Below are 20,470 nucleotides of genomic sequence, written 5' to 3'. Positions count from 1 at the left end.
AAAATACGCTTCAATTTTTAAAAACAATTAACTTCAAGTGATTATCATTAGATATTAAATAAATCACAAAAATGTTCTTTTGTATCTCCATAGGAAGCAATTGAGACCTATCATTATCCAGTTTACGTCACAAAACTACAAAAAGAAGGACTCATATCGGCAATATTAAAAAGTTCAATTCAACTTTGCGCGAAATGGCAGTGAAGCCATCAAAACTATAAAAATTAAGAAGTTCAATTTCACAATAATTCCAAGCCAATGGGACCTACCATTAATAATATAACTTAATGTTATAACCTATCTTATAGCCTTACCATTAATCCCCTACCACTAATGCTATAATTTGAAAAGAAAAACAAAAATCCTTTAAAATGAACAAATATTGAAAAAAATCTCCAACATTTTATGAAAACTTGTACTAACAGTACTAACAAAGCCGAGAAACAAATGCCTGAAATTGAAACCCGTATAAGGATTAAATTATAGCGGACTGGAAACGTGCTGTGCACTGTCTTTACAGAGACTAAGCTACAAATCGACTGAGCTATAAAAAATTAAAAAATGGCGAAGCTCAAAAATCCAAAAATGGTTTTCAAAAGTCATAACAGATATAAGTGTTGAACAAAAAGATATATTATTTTCAAAACCCCAGGAAGCCCATTGGGCCTCCTATTAATGAGACTAAGTTACGAGACTTTAAAATAACAACGAGTACAGGTGGAAGAAAAAACTTCTCACACACTTTTACACCACAGTGCTTAATGCACTATATTCAAGATGTCATCTAAATATATAAGATGTTATCTGCAAGAACTGTACATCAACATCTGCTTCTCATCTGGACATCAATAAGTCACCCTTATAAAAGGGCTGCAGGGCTCTAAAATTTTTTATGAAATTAAATGGTGGAAACCATCAGTCAAAACATATAAGTAACAAAAGAAAAATGTGTTTGAATCAATAAATTTCCCGAAAAAAATCAGAAGATCACTCAAAAAATATTCAAAAAAAAATTTGATTATCACGAAGTAGTGAATAAGAACAACTCAAATAAACTGCGATCGCAATTTTAATACTTGATTATTCCGTCAATAAGACACTTAAAACAATTGTTAAAAAATATTCTACAAACTTCTGGGAGAGATCAGAAAAACACTTTATTTGGCAGAAAATATACAGAACGTTTAAAAATGATTTGCATGAGCCAACATTTGAATGATAACAACAGCGAAGTGGCGTAAATTAAAGAGTTAAAAGTTAATATGAACAGCAAAATGACAAAATGCTAGAGCATTTGTTAACAAAACCCATATTAAAGATTATTTTTCATTAATTTTGCTCTCCCGTGCTCTTAAGAAACCGAAGAACAGTAGTAGAATGTTAAAGGCTCCTATGGTAAACAAATCTGTAAGCAAATATTTAAAAAAAATAATTGGAAAAACAATAAAAAATGGTGGATATCACTCTATATCACGTGAAATTTTACAAATGCTACGGTTTACAGCTAGTATAATAGTGATAACTCTCGCTAACACATCTCTTCATCATCTTTAGCACAGAAAAGTTAGGAAATAACTAGGCTATTTTCTGGCATAGTTGGCATATTGCCAGAAAATAAAAACGACCAAAATAAAAAACAAAGAAGGCTTATAATAGCCCCCACTATCGCTGTGCGGCTATTAACATACTTAATTGAAATCCCAGAAAGTGGAGTAAAAGAATTTTTCTAGTAAAACATAGCTGGCAGATTGCCGGAAAACAGCCGCAACAGATTCGTAGATCGGCAGTCTAAAAAAAAACAGTAAAAAAAGACAGAACAAAAAAATTTGTCTTTTCATTGAAGGCTGATCTGTTATATTTTGATTAAAAATCTGTATAAGTTATTGCTGCCTCTAATAGCTGATCTCAAATAACCTTCATTTAGAGTGACACAAAACCCATTTGACCTTATCTCTTTGAATTAAAGTAATTAAAAACAATTTCAAAGTGAGGTAGTCATTTTTGAGAGGGAGGTAAGTCAAGTGTGACCGAAAACTTAATCACGCAAATGAACAAAAAACTCGCTCCACTAAGAGCGAAAAATGATGCCACACACGCACTTCAGTTAAAATTGCAAGCACGAATGAACAAAAAGCAGATTTGAAGTGGTTGGAAACAGAAGACTAGACCTAGAACGGAATATAAGTTAATCGGGACAACCATTTCCGAAAAACTCAGAGCAAAAATTTAAAATAAAACAGAATCAAAGTTGAAATGCCACATATGAACAAAAAACCACTAGCGAGAAGGGGAAATTTGGTTCAAACAAAAAATAGGCCTATAATGAACTATAAATGGATTGGGAAAGCCATTAAGAAAAAATTCCGATCCAAAAAATTGAAAGAAAAAACAGTAAAAATCAAAGTGACATTATCGCATGTGAACAAAACATCACAAGCGAGAAGGCAATTTTTTGTTCAAATAGCGTTTTCTCACTCTACTTTAAAACTACAGGACGCAAAACCACAGGCCTTTTCGCTCCACTTCCTGTTTCGGCGTGACCAAAATCACTACTCCAATTTGACTTGGCGTGACCATAATCACTACTCCAATTCCAAAAATCATGAAAATGTGTGAACAGATCTGAAAACGACAGCGCCCCAATACAATTCAAATTCTTTGAATTGTAAAAAGGAGAGCGCCTAAATATTAGCCGTTGAGAGGCTGACGGCGGCTATCAGAAATCAACAAATCAATTTTAAAGGCAAAAATTAACTTAAAAAATGAGAAACGTGCCATTTCACACCGGAAACGCATTGTTAGGTTCTCAAAAACACGTTGGTATTGAAGTCAGGGTTACATATTGATACAGCATCGACTAACCTAGCCAGCAGATTGCCGGAATAGCTGCGAAAGAATACACCTGCGTGTCGTATAATAGAGATAGAAACAGAGACAGATCTAAATTGAAAAAAAAAATCGCCTCCGCTAAAAAAAGCTAGGTAAAAATTATTCAGCGATAAATTAATAAAGATTGTTGAAATTCATCCCACAGAAGCCTCTTATTAGGGACCTTTACTACGCATATGAGTTCCTTTGACCTTAAACAAATTCAAATTAAACTTAAGTTTTAAAGAGCAAAGTCATTTTATTGAGTGAGGTAAGTCACTTGTCATCAAAATCTAATCACGCAAAAAACTTTGGCTAAAGAGAGTGAGAATTGACGTCACACGCGCAAACGCCGTTAGTGAAAGGAAGAAGTCATTCAGAAAATTTGACTTTTTCAGCTTTGCTGTGTGAACAAATGTAAAACAAAAAAGAGCGTCAGACGACGAAACGAAAAACATAGCCGGAAGAATTCCGGAAGCGACTCGAAGCGTCAGAACTTCAATAACAAAACCATAATTGCAACGGAAGCCCATACCTTTTGTATTAAACCATTAACTCACTACTTCCCAAGGTCTGCTCTAAAAATTGGTGAAAAAGCTGACAAGCTTATCAATAGCCCTCAAACAATTCAAGATCCTAATCTGAAAAAGATCGCGAAAGCAAACCGCAGATAATAATCTCAGAAACTAAGTTAAATCTTTTCAAAAAAGAAGGCTAAAAATTAAGAATCAGAAAACACCTATAATTACACTTCTAATCACTGCGATTAAGACAAAAAACAACACACACCTGTTCCTTCTTGTACATAAGCTAGACAACATGATTTCATGCTAAATCAAAAATAAAATTGATCAAAGACAAGCAGCAGAATATTCAAAGGCAAAAAATCGTTTTAATTAAAACCAAGGCAGGAAGAAAGCTGTAGCTATTAGTCATAAGTAGAAATTTTGGAAAAAGCTTGCTATCAAACTCTCAGTACTGCCTTATGTTGAATGAAATCAATTGCAAACCAAAGAAATGACAAAAATCTAAGAAAAAGCTGAAATCATTCATTTTTTACAACTGAAAAAATTAATATAACGAAAAGAAATATAGGTGCCAGGACAAAGCTAGAAAGATACTAACTAGAATGTAAATAAGGGCACAATGTAATGAACACTGTAACAAAATGACATTCTTGATTTTTGAAAGTTGAAAACCAATTTAAAAAATTAAAGAAAAACGAATACATTTCATTGTTCAGCATTCAAGACATAGAAAAGATAAATAGTCATCCGATACACAGATCTATCCTCCTGAGGAGAACAAAAAATAGGAAAAAGCAGAATTCATAAATCCGGAAACATTGAAACATTTTGCAAAAAAATGGTCAAAGAACTTTTTAGCTAAGAGTGCATTTATGAAAAAGTTTTAACTGTTTTTTCAAAACTTAACGCCAAAAACTGAAACGAAGAACTAATCTAAAATTGGATTAGCATATGTACATTTTTATGAAAAAAAATTACATCAATGTAGAAAGAGGCGTTGAGTATAGGAATTATGGAAGAGAAATTGCTATATTAACTGATTTTTGACAAAAAGACGGTTAAAAGATCTAAAAATGAAGAAATTATAATAAAAAATAGCCAAAAATTAACTAAAAAAGCAAGAATTATGTCCCAATTTTCAACTTGCAACGCATTTTCAGGCTCTGCAAAACACTGTGGTATCAATTTCCGAGGTTCACATTTCAATATAAGATCGAATAAAATTTATTTCTACAAGAAACCACATTAAAAGCAAAAAAATTGGGCCACTTAGACAAAAAAACGGCTAAAAACGGTTATCTATATGTGCAATTCAGTCAAAAACTACTTTTTAAAGTCAAAAATTCATTAACTAAACGCAGCGCATGTTCTAAAAACTTCTCTCGCTTAGCGAAAATTTGTTCACCGAGACAGCTTTTCTCACTTTCGCTTTTAGGTCGAAATGCCGCGTGACAAATCTACTTCCTGTAAAAAAACCGAGAGAAAACCAATACTCCTCTTCGAGTCGTAAACATATCCGGAATATTGCCGGAAAATAGCCGCCGTTGATTCCAATAAGCATGATTGTAATTGAAAGAATAGAAGATATTGAAAAAAAAAGATTTGTACAAAAACATTTTTTAAGGACGATTTATTTTGATGGCATTTCGTAAATGAACATAATGTACTTCTGTTTCTTAGAGAGAGGCTAAAGGGGCTACTATCAATACCAATAAGCATTAGAGATGTTAACTAAGACTTATAGGAACGACGTTCAAATAGCGGGCATCTAAAATTGGGCTTTATGGGTTTATCTCGTTTCTAATTCTGACTTCAATTGTTTATTCTGACTCTGTTCATTTTGGTCTGCTCTAAAAATTGGTGAAAAAGCTGACAAGGTTATCAATAGCCCTCAAATAATTCAAGATCCTAATCTGAAAAAGATCGCGAAAGCAAACCGCAGATAATAATCTCAGAAACTAAGTTAAATCTTTTCAAAAAAGAAGGCTAAAAATTAAGAATCAGAAAACACCTATAATTACACTTCTAATCACTGCGATTAAGACAAAAAACAACACACACCTGTTCCTTCTTGTACATAAGCTAGACAACATGATTTCATACTAAATCAAAAATAAAATTGATCAAAGACATAAGCAGCAGAATATTCAAAGGCAAAAAATCGTTTTAATTAATACCAAGGCCGGAAGAAAGCTGTAGCAATTAGTCAAAAGTAGAAATTTTGGAAAAAGCTTGCTATCAAACTCTCAGTACTGCCTTATGTTGAATGAAATCAATTGCAAACCAAAAAAATGACAAAAATCTAAGAAAAAGCTGAAATCATTCATTTTTTACAACTGAAAAAATTAATATAACGAAAAGAAATATAGGTGCCAGGACAAAGCTAGAAAGATACTAACTAGAATGTAAATAAGGGCACAATGTAATGAACACTGTAACAAAATGACATTCTTGATTTTTGAAAGTTGAAAACCAATTTAAAAAATTAAAGAAAAACGAATACATTTCATTGTTCAGCATTCAAGACATAGAAAAGATAAATAGTCATCCGATACACAGATCTATCATCCTGAGGAGAACAAAAAAAAGGAAAAAGCAGAATTCATAAATCCGGAAACATTGAAACATTTTGCAAAAAAATGGTCAAAGAACTTTTAAGCTAAGAGTGCATTTATGAAAAAGTTTTAACTGTTTTTTCAAAACTTAACGCCAAAAACTGAAACGAAGAACTAATCTAAAATTGGATTAGCATATGTACATTTTTATGAAAAAAAATTACATCAATGTAGAAAGAGGCGTTGAGTATAGGAATTATGGAAGAGAAATTGCTATATTAACTGATTTTTGACAAAAAGACGGTTAAAAGATCTAAAAATGAAGAAATTATAATAAAAAATAGCCAAAAATTAACTAAAAAAGCAAGAATTATGTCCCAATTTTCAACTTGCAACGCATTTTCAGGCTCTGCAAAACACTGTGGTATCAATTTCCGAGGTTCACATTTCAATATAAGATCGAATAAAATTTATTTCTACAAGAAACCACATTAAAAGCAAAAAATTGGGCCACTTAGACAAAAAAAACGGCTAAAAACGGTTATCTATATGTGCAATTCAGTCAAAAACTACTTTTTAAAGTCAAAAATTCATTAACTAAACGCAGCGCATGTTCTAAAAACTTCTCTCGCTTAGCGAAAATTTGTTCACCGAGACAGCTTTTCTCACTTTCGCTTTTAGGTCGAAATGCCGCGTGACAAATCTACTTCCTGTAAAAAAACCGAGAGAAAACCAATACTCCTCTTCGAGTCGTAAACATATCCGGAAGATTGCCGGAAAATAGCCGCCGTTGATTCCAATAAGCATGATTGTAATTGAAAGAATAGAAGATATTGAAAAAAAAAGATTTTTGTACAAAAACATTTTTTAAGGACGATTTATTTTGATGGCATTTCGTAAATGAACATAACGTACTTCTGTTTCTTAGAGAGAGGCTAAAGGGGCTACTATCAATACCAATAAGCATTAGAGATGGTAACTAAGACTTATAGGAACGACGTTCAAATAGCGGGCATCTAAAATTGGGCTTTATGGGTTTATCTCGTTTCTAATTCTGACTTCAATTGTTTATTCTGACTCTGTTCATTTTGAATTGCTTTGCTGAGCAACTGATGTTCAAATTCACTTTTAGCAGAATGAGAGAAGAGAGAAACTAGCCTAGAGAAGTCAAAAAGATATCACGCAAAATGTTGAAAAAGCGGCAAAATGAGGTAAAGCGAAACATTTTTTTATTCGACGAAGTAAAAAAAAACATAGCAGGACAAGTCCTGACGTACAATTCAAAGAATTTTCATTGACTAAACAGAAAAACTAGACCTAGAATGGACTAAGAGTGAATTGAGAAAACCATTTTTAAAAAAATCAGAACAAAAAATTAAGAAATAAACAGAAAATCAATGTCAAAATGCCGCATGTGAACAAAAAAAACCACTAGCGAGAAATGAAAATTTAATTCAAACAAAAAACTAGGCCTAGAATGAGCTGTGAATGGATTGGAAAAACCATTTAGAAAAAATCCGACCCAAAAAATCGAAAAAAAAAAAACAGAGTGAAATTGCCGCATGTGAACAAAAAACCACTACCGAGAAACCGAATTTTTGTTCAAACACCGTTTTCTCACTCTACTTTAATTTAGAGCGGAAAAATTTCACGCCGCAAAACCACTTGCTTTTTCGCTCCATTTCCTATTTCGTCGTAACCAAAATCACTACTCCAATTTGACTTCAAAAATCATGAAAATGTGTGAACAGATCTTACAAAAAAAAACAGCGTTCCAATACAATTCAAATTCTTTGAATTGTAAAAATAGGAGCGCTATAATAGCCGGCTGAGAAGATGAGGGCGGCTATTAAAAAACCGAGAGAAACCAATACTCCTCTTCGAGTCGTAAAAAACCAAGAGCACCGCAATATAGCTCCGCTCAGCTTACAGCTATAAAAAACTATTTCCACAAAACCCTCACTAACCATAGTTCTACAGTTAGGATCTACTCCGCATTGTAATAACATTTGGGCACAGTCAAACGCCCCATCTCTAGCTGCTGCGTGCAAGACACTGTGACCTCCTGCAGAGGTGGCAAAATTGGATGGATTGGCTCCGTGTTTCAACAGAAGCTCACACATTGGGGCACTGTTGGCTCTGGCCGCCAGGTGCAACGATGTCTGACCACCATCTCCGGTCCTCGCGTCAACCTCGCCTCCTGTTAATCAAAACAATCAATACAGAAGGCCTCTGCCCATTACTATATTCAAGGAAAATTATGGATCTTTTACGTTTGTAAAACGAAATTCTCATTGCCTACAGTTACATGACATATACCTGCAAATTTCTATTACGAGGCGCTATTGTTACGTCACAGTTCCCGTAATGATTTGACAAATGTTACAATGTATCCAAAATGACCTATTCGAAGGTTTACTAACCACAAGCAGACTTATCCAAAATTGCAACAAATTGCTTTCACACCATTGATGTCTCGGCAGTTTCGGTGAAACATAATTTAAGAGACTACTAAGGCTCCAAGAGAATTTCTCAGCAACGCAGTGCCCTCCTCGGACCAGTTTATCACAACAAAAAGATACGAAAATTAGTCTGTGAGACAAAAAAATTGCATAAGACTAACAGGACCAAAATAATTGGTAGAAACTTCGCTAGAGCAATTGAACGCCGTCATCTTTCCTATTGACCATATTGCTACCCATTAAAAATTCCCTTCTTCACTGGTCACTAACCACATGACAGAAGTAACTCAGCCAGTTTCATATTGTTGGCTCTCACTGCCAGATGCAATGGCCTCTCTCCCAACGCACTTTCCGCATTCACAGCTGCTCCGCTCTTCAACAGCAAGTGCATCGCCTCGTCAGCCCCCACAAATGCAGCAACATGCAAAGGCGTCAAACCCGATTCCGTTGAAATGTTCACATCCGCATAGTACTCCAACAAGAGGACGATCACGGGTATTCTTCGTTTCCGCACAGCAACATGTAAGGGTGCGAATCCGTTGAGAGCTCTGGCGTCTGGGTTCGCATAGTGTTGCAAGAGGTACTTGGCCATGGCCACGTGACCACAGTGGGCTGAGATGTGGAGAGGGGTCAAGAGGTCACGTGAGATCTCATCAACGTGGATACCGTGGAACAGGAGCAGTCTAAATAGAATATCAATTGTGTACAATAGAATATCGTCTTTTTTGAGTTCTTAAAGAATAAAATTTACTTATGAAGAAATCAACTTCAAGAAATGACAGAAAAGTTGCACCAAAGACAACATTGTTAAAAAAACATGCTACCAATAAATGCGTTAAACTAATAAAAAAAATTTCCACATCTGAACAAAAATTGATGGAAAAAGTTTGTATTTTCACGTCTCTACTTCCTTTTAACACCATTTTGCATCTCTATTATGAGCCTAAGATTACATCTAGCTTTCGGGCTGCAGTAATAACCTGACAGCAAAGGATAACGATTGAAAAATCAGTTTGAAGTTTCAAACCTCCAGAATTGCCCCTATCAATTTCGGACCCATCTGCAGCTTCGACGAACCGTGCACTTTCAGCCTGGTAAAGCTCTAAGCAAGCTGCACTGCAACTTAATTCTCTAGAGCTTACCTATTTTATACAGTGCCTGAGGACGAGAAGTTAAATTCGTCAGTCAGATCAAAAACAGACAAGCGAATAATCACATCAAAAACACGTCCCAAATCAGTGCTACATTTTTTTTACAGCAATTGAACAAAAAAAACCGACTAATGTCGGTAGAATTGATCTCCAACAACTCATGGGGCAAACAATTCAGAAGGTGGTAGAGAAGCTTTTATGATGCAAAAACTAGGGAGGGGTTTGAAACCGGCTTTATTTTAGCAACAGAGTTAATTTCTGAAATCACGCAATTCAAGTCACTCAAAAAAAAATCAAGAAGTCAAGAGTGAAAAATCGCTCAATAAGTGAAATCGAAACAATGTTCTAGAAGAAAACGATCATAATAATTTAGCATAAACATAGCCGGCAGATTGCCGGAATAGCTGCGAAAGAATAGACCTGCGTGCCATAAAATAGAGATAGAAACAGATACAGATCTAAATTGGAAAAAAATCGACGCAGCTCAAAAAACTAGGCTAAAAAACATTCAGCGATAAATTAATGAAGCTTGTTAAAATTCATTCCACAGACGCCTCTTATTAGGGAAGTTTTACTGCACATAGGAGTTCCTTTGACCTCAAACAAATTCAAATTAAACTTAAGTTTTAAAGTGCAAAAGTCATTTTATTGAGTGAGGTAAGTCACGTATGATCAAAATCTAATCACGCAAATAACCTAAAAACTTTTGCTAAAGCGAGTGAGAAATGACGTCACGCGCGCAAACGCCGCAAGTGACAGGAAGAAGTCAATCGGAAAATTTTACTTTCAGCGTTGCTCTGTGAATGAAACTAAATCATAAAAAGAGCGTGAGACGACAAAACAAAACAAAAATATAGCCGGAATATTCCTGTACCGACTCCAAGTAAAATTCAACTTTCCCAAGCCCAATACTAACGGATGGAAAAATTAGATTTATTATATCATTCAAATTGAAACAAATGCATGAACAAAATTATCAGGGGAAAAAGCAAATTATGAAAATATCTTCTAGAAAAAGCAATTTCTCGTGAAATATTGTATAAAAAAGATATTCAAACATGATTCAATTATGTTCAAAAAAAGCTGGAAAACGAATAATTGGGCAAAAAAAGAAATAAAGTACAAAATAATACATAGCTGGCAGATTGCCAGAAAACAGCCGCAATAGATTCGTAGATGGGCAGTCTAAAAAGACAGTAAAAAAGACAGACCAAAAAAATTCGTCTTTTCATTGAAGGCTGATCTTTTATATTTTGATTAAAAATGTGTATAAGTTATTGCTGCCTCTATTAGCTGATCTCAAATAACCTTCACTTAGAGTGACACACATCCATTTGACCTTATCTCTTTTAGCAGAATGAGAGAAGAGAGAAACTAGCCTAGAGAAGTCAAAAAGATATCACGCAAAATGTTGAAAAAGCGGCAAAATGAGGTAAAGCGAAACATTTTTTTATTCGACGAAGTAAAAAAAACATAGCAGGACAAGTCCTGACGTACAATTCAAAGAATTTTCATTGACTAAACAGAAAAACTAGACCTAGAATGGACTAAGAGTGAATTGAGAAAACCATTTTTAAAAAAATCAGAACAAAAAATTAAGAAATAAACAGAAAATCAATGTCAAAATGCCGCATGTGAACAAAAAAAACCACTAGCGAGAAATGAAAATTTAATTCAAACAAAAAGTTAGGCCTAGAATGAGCTCTGAATGGATTGGGAAAACCAATTTAAAAAAATCCGATCCAAAAAATCGAAAAAACAGTAAAAATCAGAGTGAAATTGCCGCATGTGAACAAAAAACCACTACCGCGAAACCGAATTTTTGTTCAAACATCGTTTTCTCACTCTACTTTAAAATTAGAGCGGAAAAAATTCACACCGCAAAACCACTCGCTTTTCGCTCCATTTCCTGTTTCAGCGTGACCAAAATCACCACTCCAATTTGACTTCAAAAATCATGAAAATGTGTGAACAGATCTTAAAAAAAACATAGCAGGACAAGTCCTGACGTACAATTCAAAGAATTTTCATTGACTAAACAGAAAACTAGACAAAGAACGGACTATGAATGGATTAGGAAAACCATTTAGAAAATCCGATACAAAAAATCGAAAAAACAGTAAAAACCAAAGTAAAATTGCCGCATGTGAACAAAAAACCACTAGCGAGAAAGCAAAATTTTGTTCAAACCCCGTTTTCTCACTCTACTTGAAATTTAGAGCGAAAAAATTTCACGCCGCAAAACCACTCGCTTTTTCGCTCCACTTCCTGTTTCGGCGTGACCAAAATCACAACTCCAATTTCACTTCAAAAATCATGAAAATGTGTGAACAGATCTTAAAAAAAAAAGACAGCGCCCCAATACAATTCAAATTCTTTGAATTGTAAAAAAAGACAGCGCCCCAATACAATTCAAATTCTTTGAATTGTAAAAAAAACCAAGAGCACCGCAATATAGCTACGCTCAGCTTACAGCTTCGCAGCTATAAAAAAAGACCAACGTGTTTGCAATAATTGCTTCAAGTCAGTCTACGAAACCGTCTAAATATACCTAGCACAAGCAATGTGTCCTTGGGAGCAGTCCTGTCCATCCGGAACATTAGCTTGGGCTGCCAGATGTAGGGCTGTGAGTCCACTCTTTGTCTTCATTCTGAAATCAATAAATCCCCCTCCTCCGTGCAATAGGAGACAATCCACCACCTCTTCATGGCCATTCCTACTCGCCAGATGTAGAGATGTCAAACCATCCTGAACAAAATGCATCGTGACAATTACTGTTGAAATATCATGGTGTCCAAAACTATTAAACCTTTAAGCATAATATATTTAAAGTAACTTCTGCGGCACTAACTAGAGCAGTAGAACAACTGACAAGAGTTCAAGGTTATACAATGAGCAGAAAAATTTATAATTTAATTATCGCCATAAAATTCTGCCTTTCAACATACTAATCTTTTCATCATCAGTTCCTTTGCCCATTTATTTCACAATACCTATATATGATACTTCCTATTTCAAGCCCTTCATAGACACTGTCCACCTTTTTTGCCTCTGAGCGCTCACTGATTTATCTTCTTCAGCTTGAAGGAATAAACAGCATTGTTTTGTTTTGTAATGTTCGTACCAGCTTTAAGTGGAGAGAACACAAGCTGAATCTTTTAAAATAGCTATAGCGAGTTGATTTTTACCTTTGTTTTTGCATTCGGTTCCGACCCATGACCCAACAAAAGCCTTGTCATTTCAGTTTGTCCACACTTAGCCGCCACATGTAGCGCTGAAATGTTGTCTTTACCAGCCGGCACGTTCACATTAGCCCCGTGGGTCAACAGAATCTGCGCAATGCTCACATAACCATAATGGGCTGCTAGGTGTAAAGCTGTGAAACCAGATCCGGGTGCCTTGACGTTCGGATCCGCAGATGCCTGCTGCAAGAGGAGCGCTGTAGCTTTGGAGTCGTCTTTCTTCACTGCAATGTGGAGGTCTGGCAAATGGGATTTGCGGTTGCTACTGGTGGATCTCTGTCTTCTGCTGTTCATAGTACTGTTTAGAGTGTTGTAGGTGTTCGAGTCTCGTCCGATTGTGTTCAGAGTTCCAGTGTTGTTAGTGGTAGTTGCGGCTGCTGATGTTGCTGGGCCTGTGGCTGAGCTGTCCAGTCGCAATAAGAATGACACGATGTCTGCGTGGCGCTGTTGAACTGCAACTGCTAGTGGACTGAACCCATCCTAAACATCACCCGTGCACATTAATTTCCTTATACTTAAGCTCGTGGTCCTGGTTTTAATTACTGTATTCAGGTCTCCTAGTTTTACGTACAGCTTAGTTTCCCTTTTTTAAGAAATACAAATAGGAAGCATTTCATACAAATTAAGCGTCGCCCACATGAATTAATAACTATCGCCAATACTAAACTCACATCTGTCAAAAGATTGACGTCAGCCCCGTGATCCACCAGGTGTTTAACAACAGCCAAGTGGTTCTCCTGAGCTGCCATGTAGAGAGGGGTGAAGCCTCTCTCTGGGGTGACTGAGTTGACATTTGCACCCCTGGACACCAACAGTTGAACAAGAGGCAAGTGACCTGAGAGGGCTGCTATGTGCAGTGCAGTGTTGCCTTTCTAAACACAAACAAACTGTTCCAGAATTAATTCATAGTGAGTCAAAACTGCCCACGGAAAAAAAACTTTGTCCACTTAACATCGAAAACGAGTAAACTTTTGCGTAATTATTTCTTTTCTCGTAAAACATTTCCACTTTATTTCAGAATGGCCGGCCTAGAAGTAAAAATATCTGTTGGTTCTCCTTAGTTGACATATTGTACATATATTATTAATCCTTGTAGTTGAAATTGATATCGATTGGAATTCTTAATTTAATTCTTGAACCATTCACGAGCTACGGGACTCTGTTGAGGTCACAGAAAAAATCTGGTTAATACTGAGAACCGCAGAGCTATAAATATGACACTTGGAGTTAGAAGCCAGTAGTTGCGAGATTTAAAATGACAGTTTTAAAGTCTGGCAGGTATATAAAAAATTTGGCATTCTAGACTTTGGCAATGCAGAGATTTGACATTTTAAAATTTATACGTTGTTTGTTTCAAACTTGGGTAATTGTCATAAATCTAGCCGATATAATTCATTGTCTAAACAAAAATTCCCGAAACAAATTCTAGTGAGTGCTCTTATTCTCGTTTGATAACAATGTACTCGAATGACAAAATTGATTCTTGTTCAATTAAATCGTTTCTGAGGCTTTCATTAACTCTGAAAAACATAGACCCACTAAAGTCGGACAAATTACTTTCGGATTGGGCTGTAGCCTAGATAATTTTTATGGGCGGAAAAGATTTCGAGTAATGAGGGGTTTGATACCCCGACAGCGGTCGCACTAGACCGAACCATTAACCACTCAGTTATCAAGGCATTGCAATGACTACTTTTACAATCGATTTACCAATAGACTCAATTTCCGAATAAGAACAATATATATTGAACGTCAAAATTAAGTTAGCACCCCCTAGTTTAACGAAGTAAAAATTCAATCTTTGACGCAATATCAGTCCACTTGCCATCTAATTTCGGAGAAAATTCTTACACCATTGATCCTCTTGGCTAGTAGTCTTCCCTATTTATGAAATTCAGATAATACGTAACGGTAACTTACTAGATGCTCCGAAGTAAAGTTGATGAACTCCATCCAAGTTTCATTGTCAACAGAAAGTAGTCTCAACGTGTTATATGTTTTTTACGTTTGTTCAACTATGATTTCGTTGGCAATAGAGAAAACATGAGGCTAAAATGTGATTTCGTGAGATTTTGTGAGACTTGGATGGATTTCGTCATTTTTACATTGGGGTATCTGGGAAGTTACCGTTAAAAATTTTCTCAAAATGTAAAAATTTTCTCGAAATTTGATTGCAACATCGAGTACTATTGCGTCGAGTACTATTGCGAAAATTGAATTTTTACTTCGTAAAACTAGGGTGTGCTAACTTACCTTTACCGTTCAGTATAGGTCACGGAAAAATCAAGAAGTCAAGCGTGGAACAGCTAAACGAGAAGTGAAGTCAACAGAATGCTCCCGAATAAAACGATCAAGCTAAATTTTTCATAAAAAAGAGACGCGTTTACAATAATTGCTTCAAACCTCGTTCGAGAGCAATTAACCATTGGGTGTCTCATAGGTTTCGTGCTACCGTTACCATCAAAGCATGTCAGACTTGAGCTTTCTCTAACTTATCGTTGTCCATCGACAGTCTAAATTAGGTCTCAGCGGAATATCGAACATGAAATTGGAAACCGCCTCAGTCAAGACTTTGACCACGTACTAACTGTGTTTAACCACACGCATACATACTCTCATTAAGTCAGTAAGACTTCTGTGGGAAATTTAGATGGGAAAGGAAAACTAACTACAGCTTTCTCTCTCGCCTCCAGTTAAATAGACCCCTCCTCCTCCTCCCTTGCATATATAGGTGCACGTATAGTGCCTGAAGAAAGTGGGACTGAGTAATTAAAATAGCAAGCCCATTCTAATTAGATATTCCTTCGCTTCAAATAGGGAAGCTAAATAAGCTACTTCCTGGTAAACACAGATACCCTTCTCTATTCTGGGCTATACACTCACAAAACCGACACACAATCAAACCGAAATTTGAAAATAAGCTAAGCAAAATCATAGCCAACCATATGGTCAAAGTTTTAACTATATCGTTCAGCTGACCACAAAACAAAAAAGCTGACTTCAGTAAGTTCCGAGTTTATTCAATTAACCAATCTTGACAATTTTGCATTGAGCCTGGTCAGAGTAAAAAAAGAACGGATCAATCTTTGCCTACTGAAAAGAACAGTATCAGAAAATCTATTATCCGGTAATGTTTAATGAAGTTACTCCGACCTGACAGTATAGAATAATTTAGACCAAAAGAAGTAATTTCTTTGCTACACGAAATTTTACAAACAAGGTGCACAAATAACCAGATCATTGAGCCCGTCTATAACAATTTGCTCAATTGGGCAAAGAATGACTTGTAAAATTTAACTGGTCCAGATAGTTTTTTCAAAATATATTTCTATCAAGGCTCTTTATTCCTGTTGTACATTCGATTTAGTGCGTTTTCGTTTTACAACACCAACACACCTCTATTGTAATAAACTGACGCGAAAAGAGAAGCATTTATAATCAGTAGTAGTTATTATTCTAAAGCATTACTCCCACAAAGTGCATTAAAACGTCACTCCTCCTTTCCGGTTGTTTGGGAAAAACAGAAATTAATACAAACAATTCCTCAAATGCTCTGCGAGCTTAAGGCGGCAATGAACTTGCTAATTAGAACAATTTCTCATTAAATACACAAGGCGTGACATTTGATAAATATTAGACTTGTCAAATTTAGGAATGAAATTGTCGCTTTGTTTAGAAAACAGACTACAAATTTGATAACAGTTTGTATCTACTCAATGTCAAAAATGGTTTTGGTGTTATTGTGTGAATTGAATGTCCGTTTACCCATGTGCTTCTCATATTCAGTTAGTTGACACTTGGATTATAGCTCGCAGCTGTAGTAGGTTCAATATCCCTGCAGATTTAAGCAATCAATTACCGGATTGCCTTCCCTATTTGAACGCTGATAGTTGCCACTGCCACAAATTAATTAAACGGCAACATTTGCAATCGCAAAAACATTTCAGTCTGAATAACGAGAAAAAGTGAAGCTGCAATTTGGGTCTCGGTAATGTTTGCAACATAAACATAGCCGGTCAAGATTGAACCAATTACTCTCATATACTCTCAAATTACTCAATTACTCGGTTAAGTCACTTCAGAGAGTTAATAGACAAATAAATTGGGGAATAAAGGTTTGCCACCTGCGCAAAAAGTTTGACAGCGCAAGAGATCTATTATTGAAAGACAAAATTTTACCAGCAGAGCTTTTCATTAAAAACGTTTGTCTTCTTAAATTTTTTGACCTCCTCTCACAATATAAAGAAAGCAGTCGAGAAACCAAAAACTCCTCATTCAAGATTTTTGAAAAGTACGAACTGACCAATAACTCCAGAACTCTCCAGTACTTTCCAAAGAATAAGTGCCAATCCAAATGGAGTGACAGATCACTGATTAGAAATTTTTCTAGGAAGTGGAATAATTTGCCAATTGAAATCCGAAAAGAGAAAACTAAAAATAAATTTAAGGAAAAACTAAGCAGCGAAATGGTCAAACTGCATGAACGTGTTCCAATAGATAGACAAGTAACAGGCTTTAGAAAATTGTTCTACTGAAGTATAAAGACCAAACTATTCATATATTTACGAGGCGATTTTGAAAATGTAAATATTTAACCAAACGTTTTCGTTGTGGTTATAACTTTAAATTTACATTTTTGAAGATTAAAAAAATAACATCTGCTGTATGGTTTTGAAATAAAAGACCTGTTTCAAACCAAATATGCAGCAGAGCAGGACATACTACTGTTAGACGAATCTCTTAAATGACTCGAATCTATTGTCGATTATAGTGATTCATCCGAGGGTGGGGGTAGTAGCGAGGCAATTGGTTTTTCTAACGGGCCTCAAATTCAGCAACTTAGACTAAGCTCAAGAAATCAAGCGTGACAAAAGTCACTCACGAAACGCAAGAGTAAACTTTGCAAAAAAACTATGGCAGTTCTAAACATACGCAACTAACGTCGGGTGAATCACTCTTAAACGAATGGTGAGCAGTTGGCTTCGATAGCAGTGAGTTTCGGCTAAAGTGAGTCCAGCTTCAACTTAAATGAGCGGTTGGTAGGGATGCGGTGTGGAATTGGAAGGGCTAAAGAGGGGTGAGAGGGTCCAACCCCCCCCCCCCCAAAAAAAAAAATTGCCATTGGCACAGGTAATTTAGTTTACATCTTCCCAGGAGTTTCGGTTAATTATACAATTAGAGACTAGTAGCACTATAGGAGAGCAGCTCAGCAACATTGAGCATTCTGGGCTTTACTTGTTCTTCGTTCTTGAAAAAGATAACTCAAAAGAATCGGGCAAAACGATCAAGCGAAAAATCGCATTATAAGACCTCATGCCTCATAAAATTGTAAAAAGCTTTGTATGAGAAAAATTAAAAAGATCACCCTCTTTGTGGATACACAAAAACTATGAATTTAAAACAATCTAATTTTTCGTGCTCCAAAAAATCAAATAGATCAATTTCAGAGAAAACTCTTTGCGTGACGTCGAAACAAGAACAGAAACTATGTAGAAACTTTCAGCTTTCCAAGAAAAATAATCCAATTGACTTCCAATCAGCAAAATGAAAAACTCAATAGATGTGAAATTCAAGTTATACATGCCATTGCAACTGATATTTAAGGAACGCTAGGAATATTTATAAATAAATTAGAATATATTTGAAAACAAGCAGTAAGTCCACTGCATATCTTAGTAACATATCCGAATAATGTAGGGCGATTCATTATCAAACGACAGAAGAGCAGTTGGCGGAGAGAGGTAAACATTTTATCACTAGAGATAAACATTTTAGAGGAAGCAAAATTTGAAAGCGTTAAAAATTGTGGTTAGTTCTGCACGCTGGAAAAACCAGAACAGAACATGTATTTTCAAGTGTGCAATAATTCTCATTCCAAGCAAAAAATCTATTTACGTATATTGGTATATTGGTTTAAAAAGCTGATACATTACCGTATACAAATTTTTACAGGGTAAAACATGAAATCACACACAAAATGAGATTGAGACCGTAGGTTAAAAAGATAAAATTTTGCTATTTTGAAGCGTGATCAAATGGTTACAATCAAACTTGATAGAGAAGCAGCCAGAAAAAAAAATACATCAATTTAAAAATATCCAAAAACTCAAAAAACATAACCAACTTCGGGCGAATTGCTCCCAAACGACCGGCGAGCGGTTAGCTTTGTGAGTAGTTAGCCGCGGTTAAGCGAGGCTAGCATTAGATTATTTGAAGGGGCGTAAGGTGAGCGCAGCGTGGGTGCACCGCAGCGGGGGTGCAAAAGTGGATTGGGGGACTGATGAGGGGTCGGGTGTGTGGATGGGGTGTGGGATCAATTTCTAATAACCGCCCTACACACCATTAAGTATAAGTCTCTAAAAGTTTCTGTTAATCGCAAACTTGAAGACTAAAGGGCTTAACAGCTCTAAGAAAACTTAATGCAAACTGGGCGCTACCTCTATCCCGTTCCTGAAGACGAAAGTCAAATGAGTCAGACGAAAAATCGGCCAAGCGAAAAATTGCAAGACAAACAGGAATAATATCTTTCCTACAAATCGCTTTTGAAGACAATTAACAATGATTTCTTAAAAAGTGCCTGCTAAGCTAATTAAGAAAAAAAAATATTTCTACTATAACTCATTGTTAATGAGGATCAGAGATGATGACATTACACCACATAACAGCAGCTGAAGTGCGGCATCAACAAAGAGAGGGAGAGAGAGATAGAGTGAGATTAAACGTGAGCGAGAGAAGGAAAGAAACCCTAACCGACAGAGAGAGAAAGAGATAGAAAAATTCTCCATTATCGCATTCGACTCGGCAACTCCTAGTTTTCTAGCCTTGGTAGTAAATAAATCATAAAAAAAACTGAAAGACAAAATTAAAAAAAAGTTTTCTACTTCGCAGTGAAAAAAACATTTTCTCGAAAAATCTGTCAATTAACCTATCTCCGAGACATAAAAAGTTTCGTTGGCAAGTAATGGTCGTTAAACTCAGAAAAGGACAAAAATAATGAAAAATTTTGGAAACAATTGCATATTTTAAAAATCTTGCTAAAAGTCAAGATATTACTATCTTTAGAACCATTTCGTTGTCTCAAGAGACTTTCCAGTATCACTGTTTCAAGCCTGAAATAGGTTCACTGACTCATAAATACCCATACACTTGGAACATAAAAATTAAAATTTGAAAATTTTAAATTTTATCCAAAAACTTCAAAAACTGGAGACATACAAAAAGTGATCACATCCCATTAACTCTCGTAACTACGCAGCAGCTTATTATCAATCCTTGGAGGAGGTTCCAGGGCCCCTGGTGCCGGAAAAAATTCGAAAACATGAAAAAACTTCAAATATATTTTTTTAAAAATTGCTTCAATCTTGATATTTAAAACTTGAAAAACATTCGATTACATTTATAAACTTTGCAATAACATATTATCAAACCCTACAGGACGTTCCGTGGCCCGTGAGGCTGGAAAAACCTAAAAATTGACAAAAAATTAAAACCTAAAAAAATTGCAAGTTTTATAAAAATTAGTTGCTAAAACTTGTGGAAAAAGTTAAAAATTAATCCACGACCAGCAAAAATTTTCTAGTAACTTAATATTAAACCCTAGCGGAGGTCTTCTGACCCTTGAGGCTCAAAAAACCTGAATTATGACCAAACGTCAAAAAATTGAAA

At 35.5% G+C, this 20,470-nt stretch overlaps 1 protein-coding gene across 4 annotated transcripts in view; it reads right to left on the bottom strand.

The window, feature by feature from the left end:
* LOC142355590 (uncharacterized) overlaps positions 1–20,470 on the bottom strand; it is an 89,981-nt gene that overhangs the window by 35,168 nt on the left and 34,343 nt on the right. For all 4 annotated transcript variants that reach the window (XM_075407725.1, XM_075407709.1, XM_075407718.1 and 1 more), the window contains 5 exons: positions 13,477–13,677; positions 12,752–13,285; positions 12,115–12,311; positions 8,683–9,095; positions 7,918–8,150 (listed from right to left, as the gene is read on the bottom strand). In XM_075407725.1, the coding sequence (XP_075263840.1) occupies positions 7,918–8,150; positions 8,683–9,095; positions 12,115–12,311; positions 12,752–13,285; positions 13,477–13,677 (1,578 nt within the window). The remainder of the gene's footprint in view (positions 1–7,917; positions 8,151–8,682; positions 9,096–12,114; positions 12,312–12,751; positions 13,286–13,476; positions 13,678–20,470) is intronic.

The sequence above is a fragment of the Convolutriloba macropyga genome, chromosome 2, assembly GCF_964194025.1.
Source record: "Convolutriloba macropyga chromosome 2, txConMacr16.3, whole genome shotgun sequence".
NCBI classification, from domain to species: domain Eukaryota; kingdom Metazoa; phylum Xenacoelomorpha; order Acoela; family Convolutidae; genus Convolutriloba; species Convolutriloba macropyga.
This window is presented reverse-complemented; position numbering and strand designations above follow the sequence as displayed.